Genomic DNA, 24,411 nt, shown 5'->3' with positions numbered 1-24,411 from the left:
GATCCTTGGGAAACACAGTCCTCATCCCTGACCACCAGGGACAGGTAGCGCTCTGTCAGTACATGGCGGCCTCCCCTCTCCGCCATGCTGCTCCGCTGTGTACTGGTGCTGCATCCTATTTTAGCCATCCATTTAATGCATACCAAAAAAATTTGCGTTAACAGATGCCTCAGGCTGATGCCGTACAGTGGCGTCTGTTCACCATACAGTTCCATGGTAGAAAAAAAATTTACATTAACGTATGCATTTTTTTAATGGCCTCTTAAGGATACAAAAACGTGGAGTGCTGCACATTTGTACAGTGGGGGAAATAATTATTTGACCCCTCACTGATTTTGTAAGTTTGTCCAATGACAAAGAAATGAAAAGTCTCAGAACAGTATCATTTCAATGGTAGGTTTATTGTAACAGTGGCAGATAGCACATCAAAAGGAAAATCGAAAAAAAAACTTTAAATAAAAGATAGCAACTGATTTGCATTTCATTGAGTGAAATAAGTATTTGAACCCCTACCAACCATTAAGAGTTCTGGCTCCCACAGAGTGGTTAGACACTTCTACTCAATTAGTCACCCTCATTAAGGACACCTGTCTTAACTAGTCACCTGTATAAAAGACACCTGTCCACAGAATCAATCAATCAAGCAGACTCCAAACTCTCCAACATGGGAAAGACCAAAGAGCTGTCCAAGGATGTCAGAGACAAAATTGTAGACCTGCACAAGGCTGGAATGGGCTACAAAACCATTAGCAAGAAGCTGGGAGAGAAGGTGACAACTGTTGGTGCGATTGTTCGAAAATGGAAGGAGCACAAAATGACCATCAATCGACCTCGCTCTGGGGCTCCACGCAAGATCTCACCTCGTGGGGTGTCAATGGTTCTGAGAAAGGTGAAAAAGCATCCTAGAACTACACGGGAGGAGTTAGTTAATGACCTCAAATTAGCAGGGACCACAGTCACCAAGAAAACCATTGGAAACACATTACACCGCAATGGATTAAAATCCTGCAGGGCTCGCAAGGTCCCCCTGCTCAGGAAGGCACATGTGCAGGCCCGTCTGAAGTTTGCCAATGAACACCTGAATGATTCAGAGAGTGACTGGGAGAAGGTGCTGTGGTCTGATGAGACCAAAATAGAGCTCTTTGGCATTAACTCAACTCGCTGTGTTTGGAGGAAGAAAAATGCTGCCTATGACCCCCAAAACACCGTCCCCACCGTCAAGCATGGGGGTGGAAACATTTTGCTTTGGGGGTGTTTTTCTGCTAAGGGCACAGGACAACTTATTCGCATAAACGGGAAAATGGACGGAGCCATGTATCGTGAAATCCTGAGCGACAACCTCCTTCCCTCTGCCAGGAAACTGAAAATGGGTCGTGGATGGGTGTTCCAGCACGACAATGACCCAAAACGTACAGCAAAGGCAACAAAGGAGTGGCTCAAGAAGAAGCACATTAAGGTCATGGAGTGGCCTAGTCAGTCTCCGGACCTTAATCCAATCGAAAACCTATGGAGGGAGCTCAAGCTCAGAGTTGCACAGAGACAGCCTCGAAACCTTAGGGATTTAGAGATGATCTGCAAAGAGGAGTGGACCAACATTCCTCCTAAAATGTGCGCAAACTTGGTCATCAATTACAAGAAACGTTTGACCTCTGTGCTTGCAAACAAGGGTTTTTCCACCAAGTATTAAGTCTTTTTTTGTTAGAGGGTTCAAATACTTATTTCACTCAATGAAATGCAAATCAGTTGCTATCTTTTATTTAAAGTTTTTTTTTCGATTTTCCTTTTGATGTGCTATCTGCCACTGTTACAATAAACCTACCATTGAAATGATACTGTTCTGAGACTTTTCATTTCTTTGTCATTGGACAAACTTACAAAATCAGTGAGGGGTCAAATAATTATTTCCCCCACTGTATATATTAAACCTATAGGAAATAAAAAAATTCTAGGCTCCAGCAGGGAACATTTTTGAGAGTTTCCCTTAAAGACGCATAAAAATGGCCCCTGATTAAAATACATATTTTTTGTGGGAATTTTTGCCAATAATCCCCCTCTGGTATGTCACTGTCCATGTTGTGGGACTATTTTTTGCACTCATAGTTTGTATTTGATGGCTGCAAATATGACCTGAAGGTTTTTCAGGTTCGCCTGCTATTAAAGACAACGGGTAAGATGCAAACGCACGGTTGGTGAACATTTGATCACGAATGAACATTCGCGTTCGTGAACTGTCCCGGCTGATGTTCGTCCATCACTACCTGTCTGAATACCATATACACAGGGCTCCCCTCTCCTGAATAAATGAACTGAAAAGAGAAGTGTAGTCTGGTGCAGCTACATATTAATATCGATGCTCGGATTTGTGCAATAATGAACAAATGCAACAGACATAGACCATACTTTTTTTTTAAAGTACCCACAGTACTAAATAAATACTCAGGGGATGTATACCGCATACAATAATATGTAGCCACCTTAATTACTCCCCCCCCTCCCCCCCAAAAAAAATAAAATAAAAAATAAGTAAATAAATTCGGTGCTACTGGGGAAATGTTTTTAAGATAAGTGTAAACATCTCAGCACACATTGCAATGAAAGTAGATCTTATATTTGGTCATATACAAATATATAAAAGACAACATCTGAGTAATCAACTAATTGAATAAAAAACTGAAAAAACATAAACACTGTTCAAAATCTGCAGCAGTAGTCACTCAATATTTATGAGGTCAATATTAATAGACCATGCAAAAAGTAATGATTGTAGCAACAAATATATCTGAAAGCAGTAAATAAAAACCTCCCATAAAAATGAATGGTGCAGGAGCTGAAAGGGTTTCACCGTAATTGTGCTTACCTGCAAAATAACATTTCATATTTATAGGGTGGCAAGACATCCAGTTTTAGGCCGGACAGTCTGGTTTCCTGGCTCCTGTCCTCTGTTCAGTGCAGGGCCTCTGGCAGCAGCATTGCGCTGTCTGAGCGTGAGCTGCAGCAACAAATTGACTGACTGGGGCTTCTCGAACTCCCAGTCAGTCAGTAGAGCCAGCGGACATGGCTCTCTGTGACTAAGGGTGAGAGAAGCACTTTGGGCTCTGCACAGCTCACCTTCAGGTCTTCACATACTTTTTTCTCCCCCTCTTTTGCTGGCAGCAAGGGGCATGGCTTACAGGGTCTACAATGTCCAGCTTTTATGGGTAAAACAAGTGGCCACCCTACTTATTTAGCATACTGAAAATGCTGTAAAAACCAAAAACATAAATCAGTCCCAAAAAATTGCAGCACACCCTCTCCTACTATGTGGAGGATTACAGCTCCATTCTTTGGCATTATGACCTGAACAGCACAGATCTGGAGATGCATCATGACCAGCATACCTCCCAATTCATGAAAAATGCATGGAAAGATGGCATCAGTGGCATACATTATTACAGTGAGCCACACCTCTAACCACACCAAGTGCCTATCTGTACAGTATATGCTCAGCCCCCCTTGTACCCCCAAACAGTAATAGCGCGACAAACACAATAAGAATACCTCCCTATGGCACCACCTTGTTGCCTCCACATAGAATGATGGCCCCTTAAGTTTCTCCCACACAGTATGATGTCCTCTTGAGTGCCCCAACACAGAGCAGGGTGCTGCCCCCTTAAGTGTCCGCCACACAGTATTATGTCCCCATAATTGCTCACATAGAGAATAAGGCTCCCTTAAAGGCTATGTACACCTTTGTGGCCAATTTTTTTAAATTATTGCATTGTATTCATTTTGAGGTAAAAAAAAAAAAATATTTATTTGGGCTTTATTAAAAATATGGCATCTTTTTTTCTGTACAAATCTGAGATGCTCTAGTAGCATCCTTTAGATTTTCTGTCTTTTCCGTCAGACCAGAAGCTGCCAGACTCCTTATGTCTGCTCTCTGACCTTATAAACACTCATTATAGCTCAGTTCTTATCTTACTGATAAGAATGTGGCTTAAATAAGTGTTTATGAACTCTTAGTAGTTTAGAGTTAAGGGGGAACATTTATTATACTGAAATACACCTATAGAGTGAATGGGACCGGAGCAGACTTCCAGCAGCATGGTGGGCTAGCGTTAGCACGGATCTGCCAGGCTGTTCACCCGCCGGAACAGCCTGCTGGACGCTGCTGCCTCCAGTGTGAAAGTAGCCTTAAAGTGTAACGGTCATATTTTTATTTTATTTGCCAGTTTATTACAGCTAGGCATGTACACTCACCTAAAGAATTATTAGGAACACCTGTTCTATTTCTCATTAATGCAATTATCTAGTCAACCAATCACATGGCAGTTGCTTCAATGCATTTAGGGGTGTTGTCCTGGTCAAGACAATCTCCTGAACTCCAAACTGAATGTCAGAATGGGAAAGAAATGTGATTTAAGCAATTTTGAGCGTGGCATGGTTGTTGGTGCCAGACAGGCCGGTCTGAGTTTTTCCCGATCTGCTTAGTTACTGGGATTTTCACGCACAACCATTTCTAGGGTTTACAAAGAATGGTGTGAAAAGGGAAAAACATCCAGTATGCGGCAGTCCTGTGGGCAAAAATGCCTTGTGGATGCTAGAGGTCAGAGGAAAATGGGCCGACTGATTCAAGCTAATAGAAGAGCAACGTTGACTGAAATAACCACTCGTTACAACCGAGGTATGCAGCAAAGCATTTGTGAAGCCACAACACGCACAACCTTGAGGCAGATCGGCTACAACAGCAGAAGACCCCACCGGGTACCACTCATCTCCACTACAAATAGGAAAAAGAGGCTACAATTTGCACAAGCTCACCAAAATTGGACTGTTGAAGACTGGAAAAATGTTGCCTGGTCTGATGAGTCTCGATTTCTGTTGAGACATTCAAATGGTAGAGTCCGAATTTGGCGTAAACAGAATGAGAACATGTATCCATCCTCTGATGGCTACTTCCAGCAGGATAATGCACCATATCACAAAGCTCGAATCATTTCAAATTGGTTTCTTGAACATGACAATGAGTTCACTGTACTAAAATGGCCCCCACAGTCACCAGATCTCAACCCAATAGAGCATCTTTGGGATGTGGTGGAACGGGAGCTTCGTGCCCTGGATGTGCATCTCTCAAATCTCCATCAACTGCAAGATGCTATCCTATCAATATGGGCCAACATTTCTAAAGAATGCTATCAGCACCTTGTGGAATCAATGCCACGTAGAATTAAGGCAGTTCTGAATCGCAAAAGGGGGTCCAACACCGTATTAGTATGGTGTTCCTAATAATTCTTTAGGTGAGTGTATAAATGAGTTAGTCTGTCAATGATTGTCAAAAGATCTGTAATTACCTTATAATAACCGCTTTCAATAATGTCCTCTGTCCCTTTCCACTGCTACCTTAAAAGACAGTTGCTATGGCTTGTCTGTCTACAGCTAGGAAGACGGAGGGGTGGTACTTTACACTGCATGGCTGCATTATTCTTCAGAGTGAGGAGGCGTGTCTCTCAGTAATCCAATCTGATTGACTGGCAGGGAGCTGCTGGCTACAGCAAGTGTGTATGTGAAGTGAGGGAAAGCAGTTTTGTCCTCAGAGAACTGGCAGAGGAGCCATCTTGAGAAATTCCTCATATTGTAGAGGTTAAAACAGCCGTAACTAAGGGAAAAACTCTGAGAAAATGTGGTATGTGAAGAAACTAAAGATTGCTTTATGCATAATGCTGCAGCAGGAGTAATATATGCTAAAATTGATTTTTTGATGAAAACATGGCGGTTACACTTTAAAACTGACGATGGCTAAAGTGCATTGAACATTGTATTTTTGTCTTATTTAGGAGGAGAATTGCACATTCCATGTGACGTTTATTTCTCCTACGTAGAGAATTCATTTACTGAGATTGGATGGACAATAAATGGGAAGAGTGAAGGAGACTTTACTGATCCTAGAATACAAGTTAATGAAAGGTAAGATAAAAAAGTCCATCTTTTACTACAAATCCCAATTGCCTTGTTTCATTTGCTGATCTGAACATCAGTGATTACTTTTATTAATAGGGACAAATAATTCCAATTTCATAGAACAAAAACAGATTGTTTTTTAATGCTGTCAGTTTCTCTGGGTAAAATCAGGTACAGCATGTCTACATTTATAATGCTAAAAATTATATTTATGAATTACATTTCTTGAATTCTAGTCTTTGTAGTAATAAATACTTGAATCTGCATGGCACTGCTAATAGGTCATTATTGCAGATAAGAGAGCATATGCTTCAAATAATGTCACACGTGCACATATAACCTTGGATAAGTCTTCGGGTGAATACTATATTAGTCACTCTTCTTTCATGCTCGGCTGCATTTTTGCAAAAAGATTAGCAGGTAGTCTTGGCTCCACAGTAACTAAGTAATTGCCATTTAAGATGACTGTCAGTCGTTTCCTTAGACCTCTTCATAGGATGTTTTTCCCAACTTTTTTTCTATTTATGTTGCTGTACGAAAATAGGGGGTCATTAATAACCACATATACACCACTTTTGTGGCGTATATCTGGCGCAGATTTGTGACACACCATGGTGCGGCAGAATCTGCGAATTTTCTCCACTCACGCCAGATCAATGGGACAGGCTGGCAGGCCCGTCTCATTCATCATTCTCTACGCCTGGTTTAGGTCTACAAAATGGTCTAAATGTAAGACAGCTAAGAAGCTGTCTTACATTTAGAATCGGCGGTGGATACACTAAATCTATGTAGAGGCCGGTGCCTCTACATAACTTCAGAGATCCACCACCAGTGCAGGGCCTTATTAATAAATGTGCCCCATAATTTCTTAGAGAGGAGGATAATTTAAAAAGAATGGTTGCAGAAGGTTATATCTGGGATAGTCTATCCCTGTCACGGCGGACGTGCACAGTTAAACAGATAACACACCAACCAGGCTCTGGACGAGAGACGGGGAAAGGGTCACCTCCTAATAATCCCTGACCTCTTTCCCTACAATGCTCAGCCCACAGATCAAATCTTAAAGGTAGATTTGCTGTGTCCACCAGAACAGAACCCTGAACTCCCTGAGATGGTGAAGTGGGGAGAAAGGAGCTGCCAGCTCGCACAGAACCTGGATGGGATAGATGACATAAACAACCAAAGACACTTATCTGCTGAAAGCAGGAACAAACAGCCAACCTTCCTTTCTAGCTTCCAAGACCACAATGAAGAGTATAATCCGCTCAGAGCACCTTAGCTGGAGACTATTTAAACTAATGACTCCACCCAGTGCACCTGATGCGAGGCGGATCCAGCACAGCATCAAAACAAATACTAGACTTGTGCTGCAATCCTGGCTGACCTCCGCACATCGTCAGAGTGGGGCATGACAATCCCCTACTGTACATTCTTTAAGCATATAAAACATGTGAATAATTTACAGTACATGATACATTATTCCTTATAATACATAGGAGCAGGTGAGACCATTCACTTCTATGGGAGTTCTGAAAATAGCCGAGTACCGGCTCAACTATCTGACAGTCTCCTAGCGGTGAATGGAAAGGTGGCCGTGCATCCACGGTGCGCTCTTTATTGACTTTTATGGGACTTCTCGCTCACCTATTTTTGGAACTCCCATAGAAGTGAATGGTCTCCCTCACTTCGGGGGGCCAATTCTGGACATAGGTGCTGGTCCCACCTGCTCCTATCATGAAAGTTTGAATTGGGAAAACCCTTTTAAGTTTTATTGCTCTGTGTTATCTTAATACTATTTGTGGTCAGGACCTAAACGAGTGGAAGATGCCCAACCACCACCCCCCTACCTAATTGGCCTGAGGTGTGCCTTGGCCTCACTAGGTCGGTATGCCTGAAAAAGGGGGCATACCCTGAATGTGATGGTTGAATGACTGAATGAAGAATGGGAATGGGTGGGCAGGGGACGTCCGAATGCCGACGTGCTGCCTGGGAGAGCCGGACTGCTTAAGACAGGTACCGGCCCCTCCCACAAATCCAGGCTAGCCTGCGGCCAGCCTTAACACTTGTGGTCAGGACCTAAACGAGTGGAAGATGCCCAACCACCACCCCCCTACCTAATTGGCCTGAGGTGTGCCTTGGCCTCACTAGGTCGGTATGCCTGAAAAAGGGGGCAAAACCCACCAGGGAGGGAAGGATTGGCCTGAGGTGCTACTCTGCCAATGTACTGAATGCTTGGACCAGCTCCGCTTGTGGCTCCGGGATATACCGTACAAAGCACCCCGAGCGCCAGCGCCCCAAGTGTTTGATGATATGCACAGGGACTCCATGCTTGGACGCTGCGGATGCCGCACCGATGCGGAAAGAATGCCCCGAGAATTGAGCCGGATTCAATCCTACACTGGTCAACAGGATGCGAATATGTTTGATGAACTGGCTGGACGTCAGTGGACCAACAGGGAATGGAAGTAATGGGTCGGTGGGGCTGTGAAGACTAAGGGCCAGCAAGAGGTTGTCCAAGACTGTCACTGGACACCATGCGTTTGTGGTCTGGAAGAACTTAACTACATGGCCGGGACCTACCTGCCTTGTTTTGTTGTGAGGCAACTGCAAATGAAAGTTACTGCCCATCCTGTCTAAATCTCCCTTGCGGAGAGCCACTGCCCCTTGTCTGGCCTGTGTCACTTTACCTGGTCTTAAAAACCCGTAAAACGCCAAGTACATCGCCGCCTTGATCACCAGGCTGGGAAGGACTCCGAATGGTGACAATGTGAGAACTTCCGACAGGCTACGAAACGTGTCCCCCGTAATAGGTCGACGGACCGACTTGACCGTGACCTGGCTTTTTTGAATGCCTCTGAGGATGGCCTTGATCGGGTGAGCTGAAAATATAGAGGGTCTGTCTGGCTCTTGAAGTGCCAAAAAATGCTGCACCCCAGCCAAATATAGCCTAATGGTGTTGTAGGATAAAGCCAATACCGAATGACAATAAGACACGAAAGCCACCATATACTTGACCTGACCTGTGTCACCTCTAGGATATGCCAACTGAAAGTTCGAAAAAACCACCCACGCTCGGCGGTACGACCGCAACGTACTGGCCGACAAAGACTTGGTAATGAGTGAACTGGCGACCACCATCAGAGAGTCTAATCCAAGACCAGCAGCCGCCAGTCCAGTACCAGGGTGCCCACTGAGTCTGCTTCTGGGTTCTGTAAGAAAAAGCGAGAAAAATCAAAACGAGATAAAGCATCAGCTGCAATGTTGCTGACCCCGTCCAAAAACAGGGCATGAAAATGAAACCCCTGTTCCAGAGCTATCCAGGTCAATCTACGCATGAAAGACATGATGAGTAACGATTTAGATCTGCCCTTGTTAATGATCTCTGTGGTCGCCATGTTGTCAGTGTGGAAACCACTGTGTGACCCGACCACCTATGCCCCCAGACTATAGCAGCTGCTACGATAGGATAGATCTCGAACAATGCCGACGTCTGAGAAAACCCCGGCAACTGTAGCACGTGTGTGGGCCATGAGCCGGCGAACCAATGTGAGCCAAATATGGCCGCGAAACCTACCGAGGCAGCCGCGTCTGAAAATACGTGTGGAGAATCAGAAGTGGCCCTCGGAATAAACATGGAAATGCCGTTCCACCCGCTGAGAAATCTGTCCCACATGAACAGATCTGCTCGGGCGTTCGCATTAAGATGCACTGATGCGTCCAAATCACTGGTCTGTTGTAATAAGACTAGCAATCTTGAATGAATGATCTACCCTGAGGAATGATCCTCATGGCAAAGTTTAACATGCCCAACAGAGACTGCAATTCTCTCTTGGTGCAAACCTGAGACATGAGCAAGGAACGGACACCTGATTTGATTCTGTCGAGTTTGTCTTGTGGCAGACTGGCTGACATGGCGCGTGAATCCAGAGAGATCCCCAAGAACGTGACAACCTGCGCAGGCCCTTCTGTTTTGTGTTCGGCCACTGGAATGTTTAACTCCTTGAAGACCTGCAAGAGAACCTGCAAGTCAACAGGCGCCTGTGAGGGTTCTTCGATCAACAGAAAATCATCCAGGTAGTGAATGACATTCTGGCAACCCTGTTCCAACAAAATCCATTCCAGTGCCTGCGCTAACTTGTCAAACAGACTGGGGCTGCTCTTGGAACCAAACGTCAACTTGGTGGCGAAATAGTACGCATCTCTCCATTTGATGCCATGCCACTGCCAGAGAGATGGCTAATGGGCAGCAGTTTGAACGCATCAGACACATCTGCTTTGGACAGCCAAGCCCCCATGCCTGTCTGAAGGATGACCTGGATAGCCTGGTCTACGGAAGTATACTTCAAGGAAAATTCCTCGGACGGAATCAACGAGTTGAGACTTGGAACGTGGGAAGAATGTGGAGCAGACAAATCATAAATCAAACGAAATTTATTGGAATATTTTCCCTGCACCACCCCCACCGGGCTCACCCTCCAAGTGCACAAAGGAGGGGACTGGAAAGGACCAATGATGAAACCCTTGTCCAGCTCAACTGCCAAGAGTGAATCCACCAGACCAGCATGTTTAGAAGCCGACTGCAAGTTGGGGCATTCATGAGTCTGCTGGGGCAAGGTGATGAGCCCAGTGTGAAACCCCGTGAAAACCCTTCCACCAGGAATGTACGGAATGGCTGAACCGGATGAAGCCGCAGCAGCTGGTCTAGTGCCTCCACATTCACCCGGCTCAGTCACGCCGGCTTCAATGTGCAGACCGTGACCGGATGTGCCCTAAAACATGTGGCACAGACATGCAGGAGCCTGCACTGGCTGAAGTGACGGAGGCAAGGACACAAATTCCTCAATGTCTGAAGGCTGAGACATGACCACTGCAAACAACACAACAAACACCACAAAACAACAACAACAAAAAAAAAAAAAACGAAGAAAGAAAAAGAGAAAAAAAAAAACAACCTGTTAACCCTACGACCTGCTGCCCGTAAGCTGACAGACAAGATAACGGAATCTAAGCCCCTCCCCTTCCCCCCCCCCAGCAGCGTGAAACGATTGAATGAAAAAGCCTTCGAGGCTGACAGGGAGTATGATAGTCGTTTCCACTGACGTATGAAGCGAGCCCGAGTTTGTGTGAATCTGTGACGTGGCAGATTAATTAAAAACTAATACTGCGGGCTAACGAACCTACAGACGTGGTAGGTGATGTATGTAAGTATAGGATTTGTGGAAAACAGACTGTATGACGTATGACACTAGTCTACAAGATGAAACGGGGTGTGTATGTCGTGCGAGCGTGTAGCTGTATTGGCGGATGTACCTATGCTAGAGGTGTATGGATGAAGCTTGGTGGATAAAGGTTCCCAAAAAAATTTTTTTTTTTTGTCAAACTGCCTGATGTGCGAACTATGTGTCTAAGGTATGTATGTAGTGTATGTGATGAGTGTCAAACATGTGCACAAGCAGCAACCTTGTAAGTAATCAACTCAGTAATTGCACCAGGACCCAGCTGCCAGAGTTTAACCTGCTGAGCCCAGATGACTCGCAGCCCCTGTATGAAATTAGATACAGGTTATGCTGAGAGTGCTGAACAGGCAATGAGCTCCAACTATGTGACAATGCTGCCCCCTGGTGCCAAAACTTAATTGCATGTGCCTGAACGCAGTGAGGAGAAGCGATCTTCCGGCACACTTCCCCCTCTCTACACACCCTCCTCCACGTTGCCACGCTCCCCAAACAAACCAGTTATCTTGGAAAACGATCTGAACAGCTTGCAGACTGAAGGGAAAGGTACACCCGGCTTCTCTGAGATCCGACTCGTGCAGGACGCTTGCTGATGACGTCACACCCGGAAGTAGCAGACGTCCGAATGCCGACGTGCTGCCTGGGAGAGCCGGACTGCTTAAGACAGGTACCGGCCCCTCCCACAAATCCAGGCTAGCCTGCGGCCAGCCTTAACACTTCACCCCATGTACAAACGTCTGTAACATCATTTAAGAGTTGAGCCTTTCTCACAGTCATTCATTTGTATACTGCCTGATGACAGAGCCTCTGTGCTATGAAAGCTTGCAAACAGAATTTTTCTGATTATACCTTTGTCATTTACACATCGCATATAATTGAAGAGACATAGTGGTGTATTACATGAACTAATTTGCTAAAAAAATAATAATAATAATAATAATAATAATTAAAAAAAATAATCTCCGTGCACCACTGTGTCTCTTCAAAGGGAAACAATACCCAGAACTGCATCTAAGGTCCCTCAATCAGCTGACCAGCACCCTGTTCTGCACTGACGAGGTGCAAGGACCCCAAAACACTGCTGTGGGTGCCTCTAGTCTAACTGGTAGGAGCTAATTTGCTTATTCTCATGGAGAATTGCCTGAAAAATATGACTTCATACACCGCATTATCTCTTAGATGAGACAGTATATCTGCCCCCACCTCCAACATTGAACTATCTTAGAGTGAATAAAGCTTTTACAACAACTGGCTGCTCCCATAGAAAATAAGGTAGCTGTCTTACTTTGATCACAATGCTCTTTCAAACTTGCTTTTGTATAGTACTTGCTGATGGCCGGCAACCTAATAGAATAGCTCTGTCCTTGTCCATAATGCAGACAAATATAGGACGTGTTCTATAATTTTTTCGGATGGCACAGAACGGATCTGTGGATGCAGACAGCATATGTAGTGCTGTCAACATCTTTTGTGGCCCCATTGAAGTCAAAGGGTCTGCATCCGACCCACAAAAAATGTGGACCCAAACCACAGTTGTGTGCATGAGCCCCTAGGAATTAAGTAGATCTGGAGTCAGTCTAATGGGGGAGGAGAGCGGGATCATGTCCATGTATTGGGTCGTAAATCCAGGTGTTAGATTGAGTCCTCTTTTCAATGACTAGAACATTTTCAGTTTGAATTACCAGAATTTTCTCTCCCTTCGGGTTTTAAAATTGCCCTTCAGTATTAAAGGGGTTGTGTGAGTGTCACATAGTTTTTTTTAAATACTTTTGTAATTGCATGTAAAAATGTAGTATAGCCAGTGAGCTATTCAATAAGATGTATCTGTATTGCGCCACCTGATATTTGGTATTTCCCCTTTTTTTTCCCGTCTCGCTGAGCTGTTCAAACGTGCTCAGTTTAAATCTTCATTTACCACCAGCCATATGTTCTGCTGGAAGCTGTGGCAGTTACAGGTAGAGAGCTGCAGCAGAAAGGACACGCCCCTGAGCTGTTAGGCTAAGGATAATCTAGCAGAACAATTGGAGCAGTGAATGTGGAGATCTCTGGATCCATGTGAGGTACAGGGCTGGTTCTAGCTTTGTTAAAAAGGTATTTTCATGTACTATATGAGGTCTGATTTTCATTTTTACATCAATCACAGCATAACCCCTTTAAAACCTTTTAAGGCTATGTACACCTTCAGTGGCAATTTTTTTTGTGATTGCACAATCATGAGTGTTTATAAGGTAAGAGATCAGAGATTATTAAGGAGCCGTCAGCTGAGCTGCCTGATGGAACACAGTGAAAATTAAGATTATGGTACTAGAGAATACTCAAAGCTGCACAGAAAGTGGTTCAAACTTTTTAATAAAGACTAATTGAAAACATTATTTTTAGCTCAAAATGAGTACAATGCAATAACAAAGAAATTGTCCCAAAAGGTGTACATAGCCCTTAAGTCTGTGATACTGTGGTCTGGTCTAGGGAAGAATTTCCCAATAAGTATTATATACCTATGTAAATTCATCCTTGAATGGAGATTCTGCATGGTTATCACAATATACATGCCATCACTGGGGCACTTTTTGCATTGTATCGTGTACATCGCATTGGAGGATGCACATGAGAAATTGTTAGTTATTTTGTATTGTCTTTGTGTGTTGGGTATGCGGACGGTGTCTGTTAAGAGTTGGGTACAGGTTTCCCATTTTTTACTGTTACAGAGGAATGTGCCTATCTCTGATGGTGATGACAGGGAACTTTTGACCAGGAGATTCCATAAGTTTGGTGTTTTTTATTTTTTTTGTAGGAGAGGTAGATGTTGGAAAACATGTTTCAGTCTATTATCTTTGTGAAATATAAGCTTGAGATTGGCAGCAATTCTCCTCAAGATGCTCATTCTGGGGTTGTAGGTGAACAACAATGGGCACCCTGCTGTTGTCCTCTTTTTGTTTTTAATCCCAGAGGCTTCTTTTTGGAATCCGTGGCTCTGTGGATATGTTCATCTTTAATCAAACTGTACTCCTCAGTGTCAGCAGATGTCTTCAGTGTCTGAGCAAATCTGGATATATCGCAGAGCTTGGCTGTAAATGATGGACTTCTCTGTGTTGTGGATTGAAGCTGTCCCATCTTAGGTGTGTTGGACAGCCTGTAGACTGATGTCTGTATGGTATTATTCTTGATATACAGTATATAGTTGTATGTAGGAAGTGTATCTGATTTGGAGTAGTTCAGAGTCAGTCTTATGGTTTGATGAAAATTGCCTTGCAGGTATATGTACTTCCCAAATGACGAGTAATGATGATGGAGCACAAACCTGGTTAGTTGTAGGGCTGGCTCTGTGGATAGGCCGTCAAACATACGTTTTACTAATTAGCCAATAAAGGTAGCACTTTTATACTTTTGTATTTTTTTGTGTAAACATATTTAACATCACATAGAATTTTCTGTCTAACATGGCACCACGCTATTTTTGCTATCTCTTAAATTAAAAATGGCACCTTAAGCTGCTTCTAGGGTATCTCAAACAACCAGCCAGTTCCCTGCTCTGTATTGATGAGGGGCAAGAACCCCCGAAACAGTGCTGTCTACAGATGCATGTCTCTTCCTTGGCAGATAAGAGCTATTTTGCATATTAAAAGTCTCCAGGTACCACTGTGTCTCTGAAAATGAGAAATGGTACAGCGCCCTTCCTCGGAGCTGCTTCTGTGGCATCTCAACCAACTGACCAGCACCTTTCTTTGTACTGATGAGGTGCAAGTACCTTGAAATAGTGTCTGCAAGTTGGGTGTTTCTGGCTCGGCTGGTATAAGGTAATTTGTCTAATTCAATGAATATCAATGAATATTTTTCAGACATAATTTTTGGTGTTCATATCTTGTCACTTAGGTTTTTCTGACATTTATCATAAAATCTTGCAGCTTGGTTTAAAAAATAAAATGTGTAGTGGGCTGCAAGAAGTAAAGACATGTTAGAATTTTGTTTTCCTCTTAACCTTGGAGTGAACTTGTTGCCACACGAGCATGTAAGCATAAGGGTCTTACTCCTGTTTGTACCATTATGAGTTAGAAAATGAAATGATGCAAGGTTTTCTCATTTTCTTTAGTGTTTTATTGGATGCGATCCTTCCTGGAGCCAAGGCCATAAAAAAGGAATTACGGATCAAAAACATTACACCGGATGAACTCAAGCACAACTATACTTGCACTGCAAGAAACACCTTGGGGGTAGTCTCCAGGCAAGCACTTGTCAAAGAGAAAGGTGCCTAAATATACAGTAAACAAGTTGTTGTATTATTTTTATTATGATAGTACTTTTTAGAAAGTATTTTTCACATTAAGGGAAATGCTTGTCTACATAATTGAAAAAAAACACCTTAGCTTGTCTAGAGGAAATAATGCATACCGTAGAGTAGCTGAATATCTGTCTACCCAACGACTGCTTGATTTAATGGGTTACAAGAATAACTCTCTAAAGGCTTAAAGGGGTTGTCTCATCTCTCCATTACTAAGGCTAGATGAGACACAGTGGATGATGCCGGCGCGCTCTACTGTTTACCGGTTAGCTAGAACTCTCTCATCCTGCCTTAGTAATTGGGAGATGAGACAACCCCTTGTAATGCAGGAGGAGGTAGGTATATTACAAAGTTCTTTTTTTACTTTTACGTCTTAAAGGGATTACTGAAAGTAGCCTTACACACAGATCAGTTTTCTGGCAGATGAGACAGATTTCAGTCAGATGAACTGACCATTCAAGCAATACCACTTTTGAGTGATATTCATCTGATTGGACAGATTTTGTCAGATATCTGTCCATCCTTTTAGATGGACCAGCAATCAGAGCAAATTATCAGGCATGAATGTTCCTAGGAACACTTGATCCCGATAATTGCCCCAGTACATGTGCTGACAGTTACGTGATGAATAAGCAAACGTGTGTTCATCAGGTGATTCCATTTTCATGTGGCACACAAAATCATTATTTGCCAGCATTTGCCACCAACAAACAATGAATCTGTATAGGGATGAAAAAAGCATCAATATGGAGTCGCGCTCGCCATACGGTCATCCGGAATGCAGCAGCCCACCTGGAGCCCTAGATCCATAAAGGCTCCTGAATGTAGAATCCAATAAGTGATAACGGAGGCAGCATGTCCGGTGAAAATCCCTTTATTGGGAACTGCTTACATGCAAAACGTGTTTAAAAGATTGCTACGTTTCGGCTATAGGATAGCCTTTGTCAAGCACCAAGTGATCCTGCTTAAAAAGTGTAAGCCACACCTCCCCATACGGACGTGGCCAATTAAATGATTACATAATATAAAAATTATCCACAGTGCATCCAAGTGTGTACATATAAATTCGCTTACCATATATATAAATGTCCTCCCATATGAAGCGCAATGGAACACATACCTCCGTGATGCACGCTTCCAGAGAGTCCTTCAGCAACCGGTGCGCATGTCCGGGGAGGAGGAGTCGTTCACTCACGTGTCCACGAGCCACCTCCTACTCCTCACCCAGGCAGCGCTCCGTTGCTAGGGACGCATAGCGCACCGCCCACCCCTCGCTAGTGACGGTGGCGAAAGCATCGTATTCCTGAGAACCAGCGATCGTATATTCATTCTCACTTAAGGAGGAGGGCAAGTTCCTCCATCAGGTGGATCACGAGGCAGTGTTCAATGTGTAAAACAAAGTGAGCATAAGTGAATATAACATTATTGTAAAAAACGGGTACATATTAAAAATCACTATACAGAGTACAAATTCGTCATAACATCACATGGATAACCTATATGTTCTCCACACAGAACTCAATATTCATCCCAAACGGTTGGAGTGCCTTCAATTCAAAAATCCACTTCAGTTCCTTCCTACGTAGGATTCTCCTTAAAGGGGTTATCCAAGTTATTTTTTTGTTCTTTCTATGTTCCTAACTGGGCAAATGTAACAGCTTTCTAATTCACTCACTTTATCTCCAGTGGCTGGTTTCTCAAATTTCACTGAGGGTCACATGACCTGTGATGTCAGCTTCTCTCCCTGCTCTGATAAAGGTCGTTTACAAGCCTGTGTCGTTTAAAAGTCACTGTGCTGGCCACGCCCCCTTCACTGACGGCTGTGTGCTCTATCCTAGGAATCTTAACCCCTTCAGCTGCACAGACTCAGGGCTGAAGTGTTTACTGTGTAGATGCAGGCAGTGAGGAGACAAATGCTGGGCACAGGAGCTGAAAGAGAAGTTCTGCAAAGCATTACAGGTAGGGGGAAGATCCTGTGTGTATTAGCAGTGTCATTATATAAGTGGAACTTGTAGTTCTATACTTACAAGTTGCTGTTTTCTCCCAGCACTCAGGGCAGCTCTTGTATTCACTCCCTTAGCAGTGTCATTATACAGCTGGGACTTGTAGTCCTACACATACAACATGCTGCAGAGTCTCCCAGCAGGCAGACATGTCACTCAGGGCAGCTCTTGTATTCACTCCATTAGCAGTGTCATTATACAGCTGGGACTTGTAGTCCTACACATACAACATGCTGCAGAGTCTTCCAGCAGGCAGACATGTCACTCAGGGCAGCTCTTGTATTCACTCCCTTAGCAGTGTCATTATACAGCTGGGACTTGTAGTCCTACACATACAACGTGCTGCAGAGTCTTCCAGCAGGCAGATATGTCACTCAGGGCAGCTCTTGTATTCACTCCCTTAGCAGTGTCATTATACAGCTGGGACTTGTAGTCCTACACATACAACAAGCTGCAGAGTCTTCCAGCAGGCAGACATGTCACTCAGGGCAGCTCTTGTATTCACTCCCTTAGCAGTGTCATTATACAGCTGGGACTTGTAGTCCTACACATACAACATGCTGCAGAGTCTCCCAGCAGGCAGACATGTCACTCAGGACAGCTCTTGTATTCACTCCATTAGCAGTGTCATTATACAGCTTGGACTTGTAGTCCTACACATACAACATGCTGCAGAGTCTCCCAGCAGGCAGACATGTCACTCAGGGCAGCACTTGTATTCACTCCCTTAGCAGTGCAGGGGGAGGGGCAGAGATTGTTTTTATTGCATGTAAACAAAGGGCCAGAAAAGAACCAGGGAAATGAGGAAATATATTTTTTTTTTTTTGCATAAAACTTGCTTAGCTCAGTTATATATCAGATATTCAGTGCTATATTATTTTTTTTCATACCTCGGATAACCCCATTAAGTGAGAATGAATATACGATCGCTGGTTCTCAGGAATACGATGCTTTCGCCACCGTCACTAGCGAGGGGTGGGCGGTGCGCTATGCATCCCTAGCAACGGAGCGCTGCCTGAGTGAGGAGTAGGAGGTGGCTTGGCGGCACTGACGATCGCTAGGACGGGTTAGTCTGCGATCATGTGGTCAGTGTCGGACACGTGAGTGAACGACTCCTCCTCCCCGGACATGCGCACTGGTTGCTGAAGGACTCTCTGGAAGCGTGCATCACGGAGGTATGTGTTCCATTGCGCTTCACTTATTGCGCTTATATATATATGTACACACTTGGATGCACTGTGGATAATTATTATATTATGTAATCATTTAATTGGCCACGTCCGTATGGGGAGGTGTGGCTTACACTTTTTAAGCAGGATCATTTGGGGATCACTTGTCGCTTGACAAAGGCTATCCTATAGCCGAAACGTAGCAATCTTTTAAACACGTTTTGCACATAAGCAGTTCCCAATAAAGGGATTTTCACCGGACATGCTGCCTCTGTTATCACTTATTGGATTCTGTATAGGGATGAACAACTGATCATTCATCCCTATGCAGAGGGGGTGATTACTGCATTAGGGATTAAAGGGTTAGTGGGATACCTGTTCCAAAGATAGAATATCTGATATTTACAGCAACCACCACTAGGGAGAGCACAGAGCAAAGGAGTTGATTACAGCTTCTATAAATAGCAATGGTAAGTGTGTATATTCGTATGCACTGAGCTCCCCCTAGTGGTGGCTGCATGCAGCCAGTTTTGTAATATACTGTGTGAATGGAAGCAGGAGATTTATCAGTGTATTTTTGTCAGTTGTCTGGTATAGATACATTGTGAAATATGATGTTCAGAATGAGAGTCATATATATGAAGCACCTGTTCTACTTTTTCCAAAATTTAATTCAGATAAAATGGAAGGCCAAGGGTGGCTTTACTTTATTACATTTTTTTAGAATTCAATTTCTTCCACTAAGTAAAAAATATTGTAAATTCATTGAGAATCTGAGGAGTCTTTATTTGCAATCCACATTTTTTATTTTACTCACTTATATAATGCTGACATATTCTGCAGCGCTTCACAGACATTATCATCATTTGCAGTCATCACTGCTTAAAAACATATCGGTGAAGACATAAAGGAGACACCAGTATGTCTTTGGAATGCCTGGGAGTGATTAACACACATGTACTTTGTAACTGGATGGGGCACAAGGCCCAAATTAAGTTCTGATGTGGGGCCCATTAACATCTGTGTATACCCCTGTCAAAGGCTGTTCCTTTAAGTGCGTATTAAACGTCTAATGTTCTTGCAAAACTTATTTTGAATGTATATAGAAAGATTAACCCTGTAGTGACCACCAATATGCCTTTTTATGGCAGTCACTAAGGGGCCATAGACCAGCCACCGCCTACTTACGGTGGCCTAGTCTAAGCCCAATGCAGCAGAGAGCAGGGACTTCGCTCTCACATTAGAGCTGGGCTCTGGCCCTAATGGCCTGCGTTGGCACTTCTGACATTTAACCCCTTAGATGCCATGTTCAATAGCGACTGCGGCATCTAAGTGTTTTAGATGTATTGGGCTCCTTCTGTCTCCCATCGGCACCTCGCATATGAGATTGTGGGATGCTGATGTATTTGCATGGAAGCCTGGTTCCTACTGAAGGCCCCAGACCAACCTGCAGTATATCTGTATCAAGCTGCACCAGAGAGTTGACTAAGTATAATATGGACCGTATAATACTCTGTACTGCATAAGCATTGAAGTGTTTAATAGAAGTGACTAAAAGATCACCTGTTAAAGTCCCCTTGTGGTACTAGTAATTGCTTAAAAAAAAAGTTAGGAGTTAAAAAACTCCAACTTAAAAAAATACACCTTTCCCATTTAAAAAAAGAAAAAAAACTTTTTAGTGGAAGAAATTGCAAACATAAAATCCCCACCACGTATTTGTATTGCTGCATCCATAATGACCTGCACTACATAATTATCATGTAATTTATCCTGTATGGTAAACACCATACAGAAATGCCAGAATTGCAGTTATATTGTTTATTCACCACCAAAACAAAAAAGAAACCAAATAAATAGTGATCAAAAGGGTTATTAGCCCCATAATGCTAACAATGAAAATTACAAGTCGTCCTACACAAATCAAGCTCTCACACAGCTCTGTAGAAGTAAAAAAAAAAAGTTATGGGTTTTGGGATGGGGCAATGCAAAAACATGTTTCTTCTTTCTTTTTTATGTTTTTATTGTGCAAAAGTAGTGAAACATAAAAACCCTATATATATTTGGCATTGCTGTAATCATACTGTCATACTGACTCAGAGAATCAAGTTCTCATGTTATTTATGCCCAAAAAAATTGCTTGATCACTAAAGGTTCCTTTACACGGGACGACAATCTAGCTGATTGTCGGGAAGGAAGCGTTCCTTCCCAACAATCTACCGATCGCTAGCGATTTCCTCCAGCTCCTCCAGAGTATGGGGAGGAGCGGTCGCTATTGCCATCTCTCTTCCCCATACTGTCTTGTCGTTTCCTAACAGCAGATCGTGTTTACACAGCACGGTCTGCAACTGAGAAACGATGATCTGTTGTGCTGCACCAAGTTCCAATTACCCAATGAATCAACGGTTCGCTATTTCATCGGGTAATCTTTAGGTCGAATGCACACGACCGTGGAACACAGACGTGAGCAGTCCGTGGTATCCCGGCCTGGCATCCTGCTGAGAGCAGGAGCGTACGGCGTCATTGGTTGCTATGTTACGCCGTGCGCTTCGTGCCACCGCTGCACTACAGTAATACACTGGTATAGATCATACGAGTGTATTACTGTACTGCAGCGGCAGCACGAAGCGCACGATGTCATAGCAACCAATGACGCCGTGCGCTCCTGCTCTCAGCAGGATGCCAGGCCGGGATACCACGGACCGCTCACATCCGTGTTCCACGGTCGTGTGCATTCGGCCTTAATGATAGTTACTAGTAACACTCGTTAGCAATAATCTGTTAAATTTTTCGGCCCATGTAAAGGGCCCTTTAGGCCCAAAACAGGCTGGCCACTAAGGGGTTAAGGTGTAATAATTTTAAAGATCTTGAACCTGTTCTGTTAACGATGTGGTCATGTCATTGATATAACCATAGAAATCTGGGATGATCAGCATTTAAGGTTTAGCACTTTCTTGCTGTGCTCTGACCTTTCAACCATTTTGCCGTTATGTAAATGTATTTGTGAACTATTGACACCTTTTCTGCAAACCTAGCTTCTCACTTTCCCTTGAGAACACAGAGCACTCTCCTTCTCCTTGTCTGCTGAATAATTATTGACATAAACAAGGCTAACAAGAAGTTACATCAAGATACATTCAAGATACAATGTGGATTCTTTTAGACAGCCAGCGCCAAGACATTTTGTAAATCATATGAAAAGGTTCCTTATTCCCACTGGTCATACGTAAAATGGCATACTGTATGTTCTATTGATGTGTACGTAGAAACAAATTTACATCTTTATTACTTTTGTTTATTCAGGTAAATCAGGACAGCCATTGACGCATTTGATTTGAATATATTCTTTGTACAATTATAGACTTGTTATTTTGTTCATTTCTTTGCAGTTGGTACTCCACGATACATTACGGAGCTGGCATGTGGACTGGGAGCAACCCTATTTCTTGTAGTGTGCTTTGTTGTTGTATACCACGTGTACTGGTTGGAAATGGTGCTCTTCTACAGGGCTCACTTTGGGACAGATGAAACTATTGGAGGTACAAAATTTACAAATGAAAATACTTTTATGGAAATAGGCTTCTCTTGTCCATGATTCGTATTTGGTACGGAAGTTTAGCTCCGTTCACTTCAGCAGTTGAGCAGCCATACCGACTGTGGACAATAGCGGTGCTGTTTCTGAAAAAAGCAACCACAAATGTATTATTTTATCCCACTCTTTTCAAATCTAAGTATTACACGTTGCATAATCTGATTACCGTCTATTTTTGGTACTGCTTTTTGTTCCTGACAGTTTTCAGTTTTTTTTCCTAGATGGAAAGGAGTATGATGTGTATGTATCCTATGCAAGAAATGCAGAAGAGGAAGAATTTGTTCTGGTGACACTAAGAGGAGTGCTTGAGAATGAATTTGGCTACAAACTGTGTATCTTTGACAGAGACAGCTTACCAGGTGGAAGTAAGTAACTGCTTCTTTGACAGCTCTTGGTGGAGATCCTATAGCTTATCTTTCTATTACTCATGTGGCTAAACATTTTCTAAGATGAGTTCTCTTTAGATTTAAGACAGCCAGACACATCCTCTATTTATCACTCTGCTGCAGGACCTAGTAAGACAATTCAGTTATTCTTTGGACGTACTTGGACTTATTTTTAGTAGAAAACATATGCTCAGTCGCTGTGACCATCTGGTGCATTAAATATGTGTACAGCAGTTTAGGAAACCATTTAGACTCTCAAGTGGCTAGGTCGAAGAATTGAAAATAAATGAGCAAACTACAGCATTTTTTAATCTTCATTTAGGTATAATTATTTGCTATGTAAACTTCACTAATCATCTGCACTCTGTTTCTACTCTCTTTTCATCTTGACACTTGAAAATAATGTAGACTAAATTAAATCTTTGTGGTGTAGATTTTTTTTCAAGATCTGGAGCCTTTAGATTCCCACCAAAGAATTCTGTATGAGAAATGCTATTTGATTCCTAATAGGAGTGTTCAATTTATGTTACATGTCAATTTTATTTTCCCAGTCGTTACAGACGAAACACTGAGCTTCATTAAGAAAAGCCGGCGCCTGCTTGTTGTGGTTAGCCCCAGTTATGTCCACCAAGGTACACAAGCCCTCTTGGAGTTGAAAGCTGGCTTGCAGAACATGGCTTCCCAGGGCAACATCCGACTTGTCTTAGTTCAATATAGGTCTATTAAGAATAAACAGAAAGTGAAGGAGCTAAAGCTAGCACAATCGGTGCTTGGTGTCATCAAGTGGAAAGGAGAAAAATCTAAATATCCTGGTGGTAGATTTTGGAAACAGCTTCATGTAGCACTGCCCGTAAAGAAGACCTCTTCAACTAAAAATAGTTGTAGTTTCCATACGGTTCCCCAGAATCTTGAATTTGGTACAGAGTGTAGCAAGAATGTAACAACTTAAAAGTCATGAATGGTGGCATTATTCAGGCTCTAAAACCAAAGAAACACCACACTGGATTTTTGTAATAAAACTCTAAGTAAAGCTAATCTGTGAAATACTGGTAATAGAGACCTTAACCGTTATACAGCCACAACTGCATTTTATGTAGTCCATGCTAGCCCATGAAAAATGCTTCCTTGAAAGAACTTTCCCAGAATGTTCCTGAAACATTCAGAGAAACATTGGGGGTCATTTATTATATTGAAATATGCCTACATTAGGTGTATATCAGGCGCAGATGGCGACGCAACAGTTAGTGGCACAGCTATCCGCTACTTCTTCCCGCTCACACCAGGTCTACAATTGTGGGCATTCATCATTTTCTACACTTGTTTTAGGCATAGAAAATAGTCTAAATGTAAGACAGCTCAGAAGCCGTCTTACATTTAGAACTGGCGCTGGATACGCCAAAGTTATGGAAAGGCCAGCGCCTCTTCATAACTTTGGCGGATCCTCCAACAGCTATGAGGCTTTATTAAGACCGATGTATAAAACACTGGTCTTAATAAATGTGCCCCTTTGTTCTTTGCCTAGCGTTACTGAAAGTGTATGACAAGTTTGAATGACTGTGCAGCCAGTATGGATTAATCTGTCAGCATAACAGTAGTTCACCTGGCGATCATTCTTTCAACGGTTGTTCAACCTTCGACCTACTAATGTGTATAGCCAGCTTTAGAAACCATATGCAGGAATAAAGTTAAGAAAATAAGGTAATCGCCTAATAAATGGTATATTTATAATCCCTGATGGTGATCTGGACCATGTTTCTCTTTGAATGGGCAACATCTATGGTACTTGTTTGTTCTCCTGTGTTTGTGCAGATATGCTG

At 43.0% G+C, this 24,411-nt stretch overlaps 1 protein-coding gene across 2 annotated transcripts in view; it reads left to right on the top strand.

Moving 5' to 3' along the window:
• Positions 1-24,308, top strand: part of LOC120997979 (interleukin 1 receptor accessory protein) — a 281,900-nt gene extending 257,592 nt beyond the window's left edge. For both annotated transcript variants that reach the window (XM_040428369.1, XM_040428368.1), the window contains 5 exons: positions 5,814-5,943; positions 15,259-15,413; positions 22,006-22,155; positions 22,430-22,573; positions 23,146-24,308. In XM_040428369.1, the coding sequence (XP_040284303.1) occupies positions 5,814-5,943; positions 15,259-15,413; positions 22,006-22,155; positions 22,430-22,573; positions 23,146-23,543 (977 nt within the window). In that variant the 3' untranslated portion in view covers positions 23,544-24,308. The remainder of the gene's footprint in view (positions 1-5,813; positions 5,944-15,258; positions 15,414-22,005; positions 22,156-22,429; positions 22,574-23,145) is intronic.
• Positions 24,309-24,411: the final 103 nt, after the last annotated feature.

This window comes from Bufo bufo, chromosome 4, assembly GCF_905171765.1.
Source record: "Bufo bufo chromosome 4, aBufBuf1.1, whole genome shotgun sequence".
Taxonomy (NCBI): Eukaryota; Metazoa; Chordata; class Amphibia; order Anura; family Bufonidae; genus Bufo; species Bufo bufo.
Note: the sequence above shows the minus strand (reverse complement) of the source record. Positions and strands in the feature narration are given on the sequence as shown.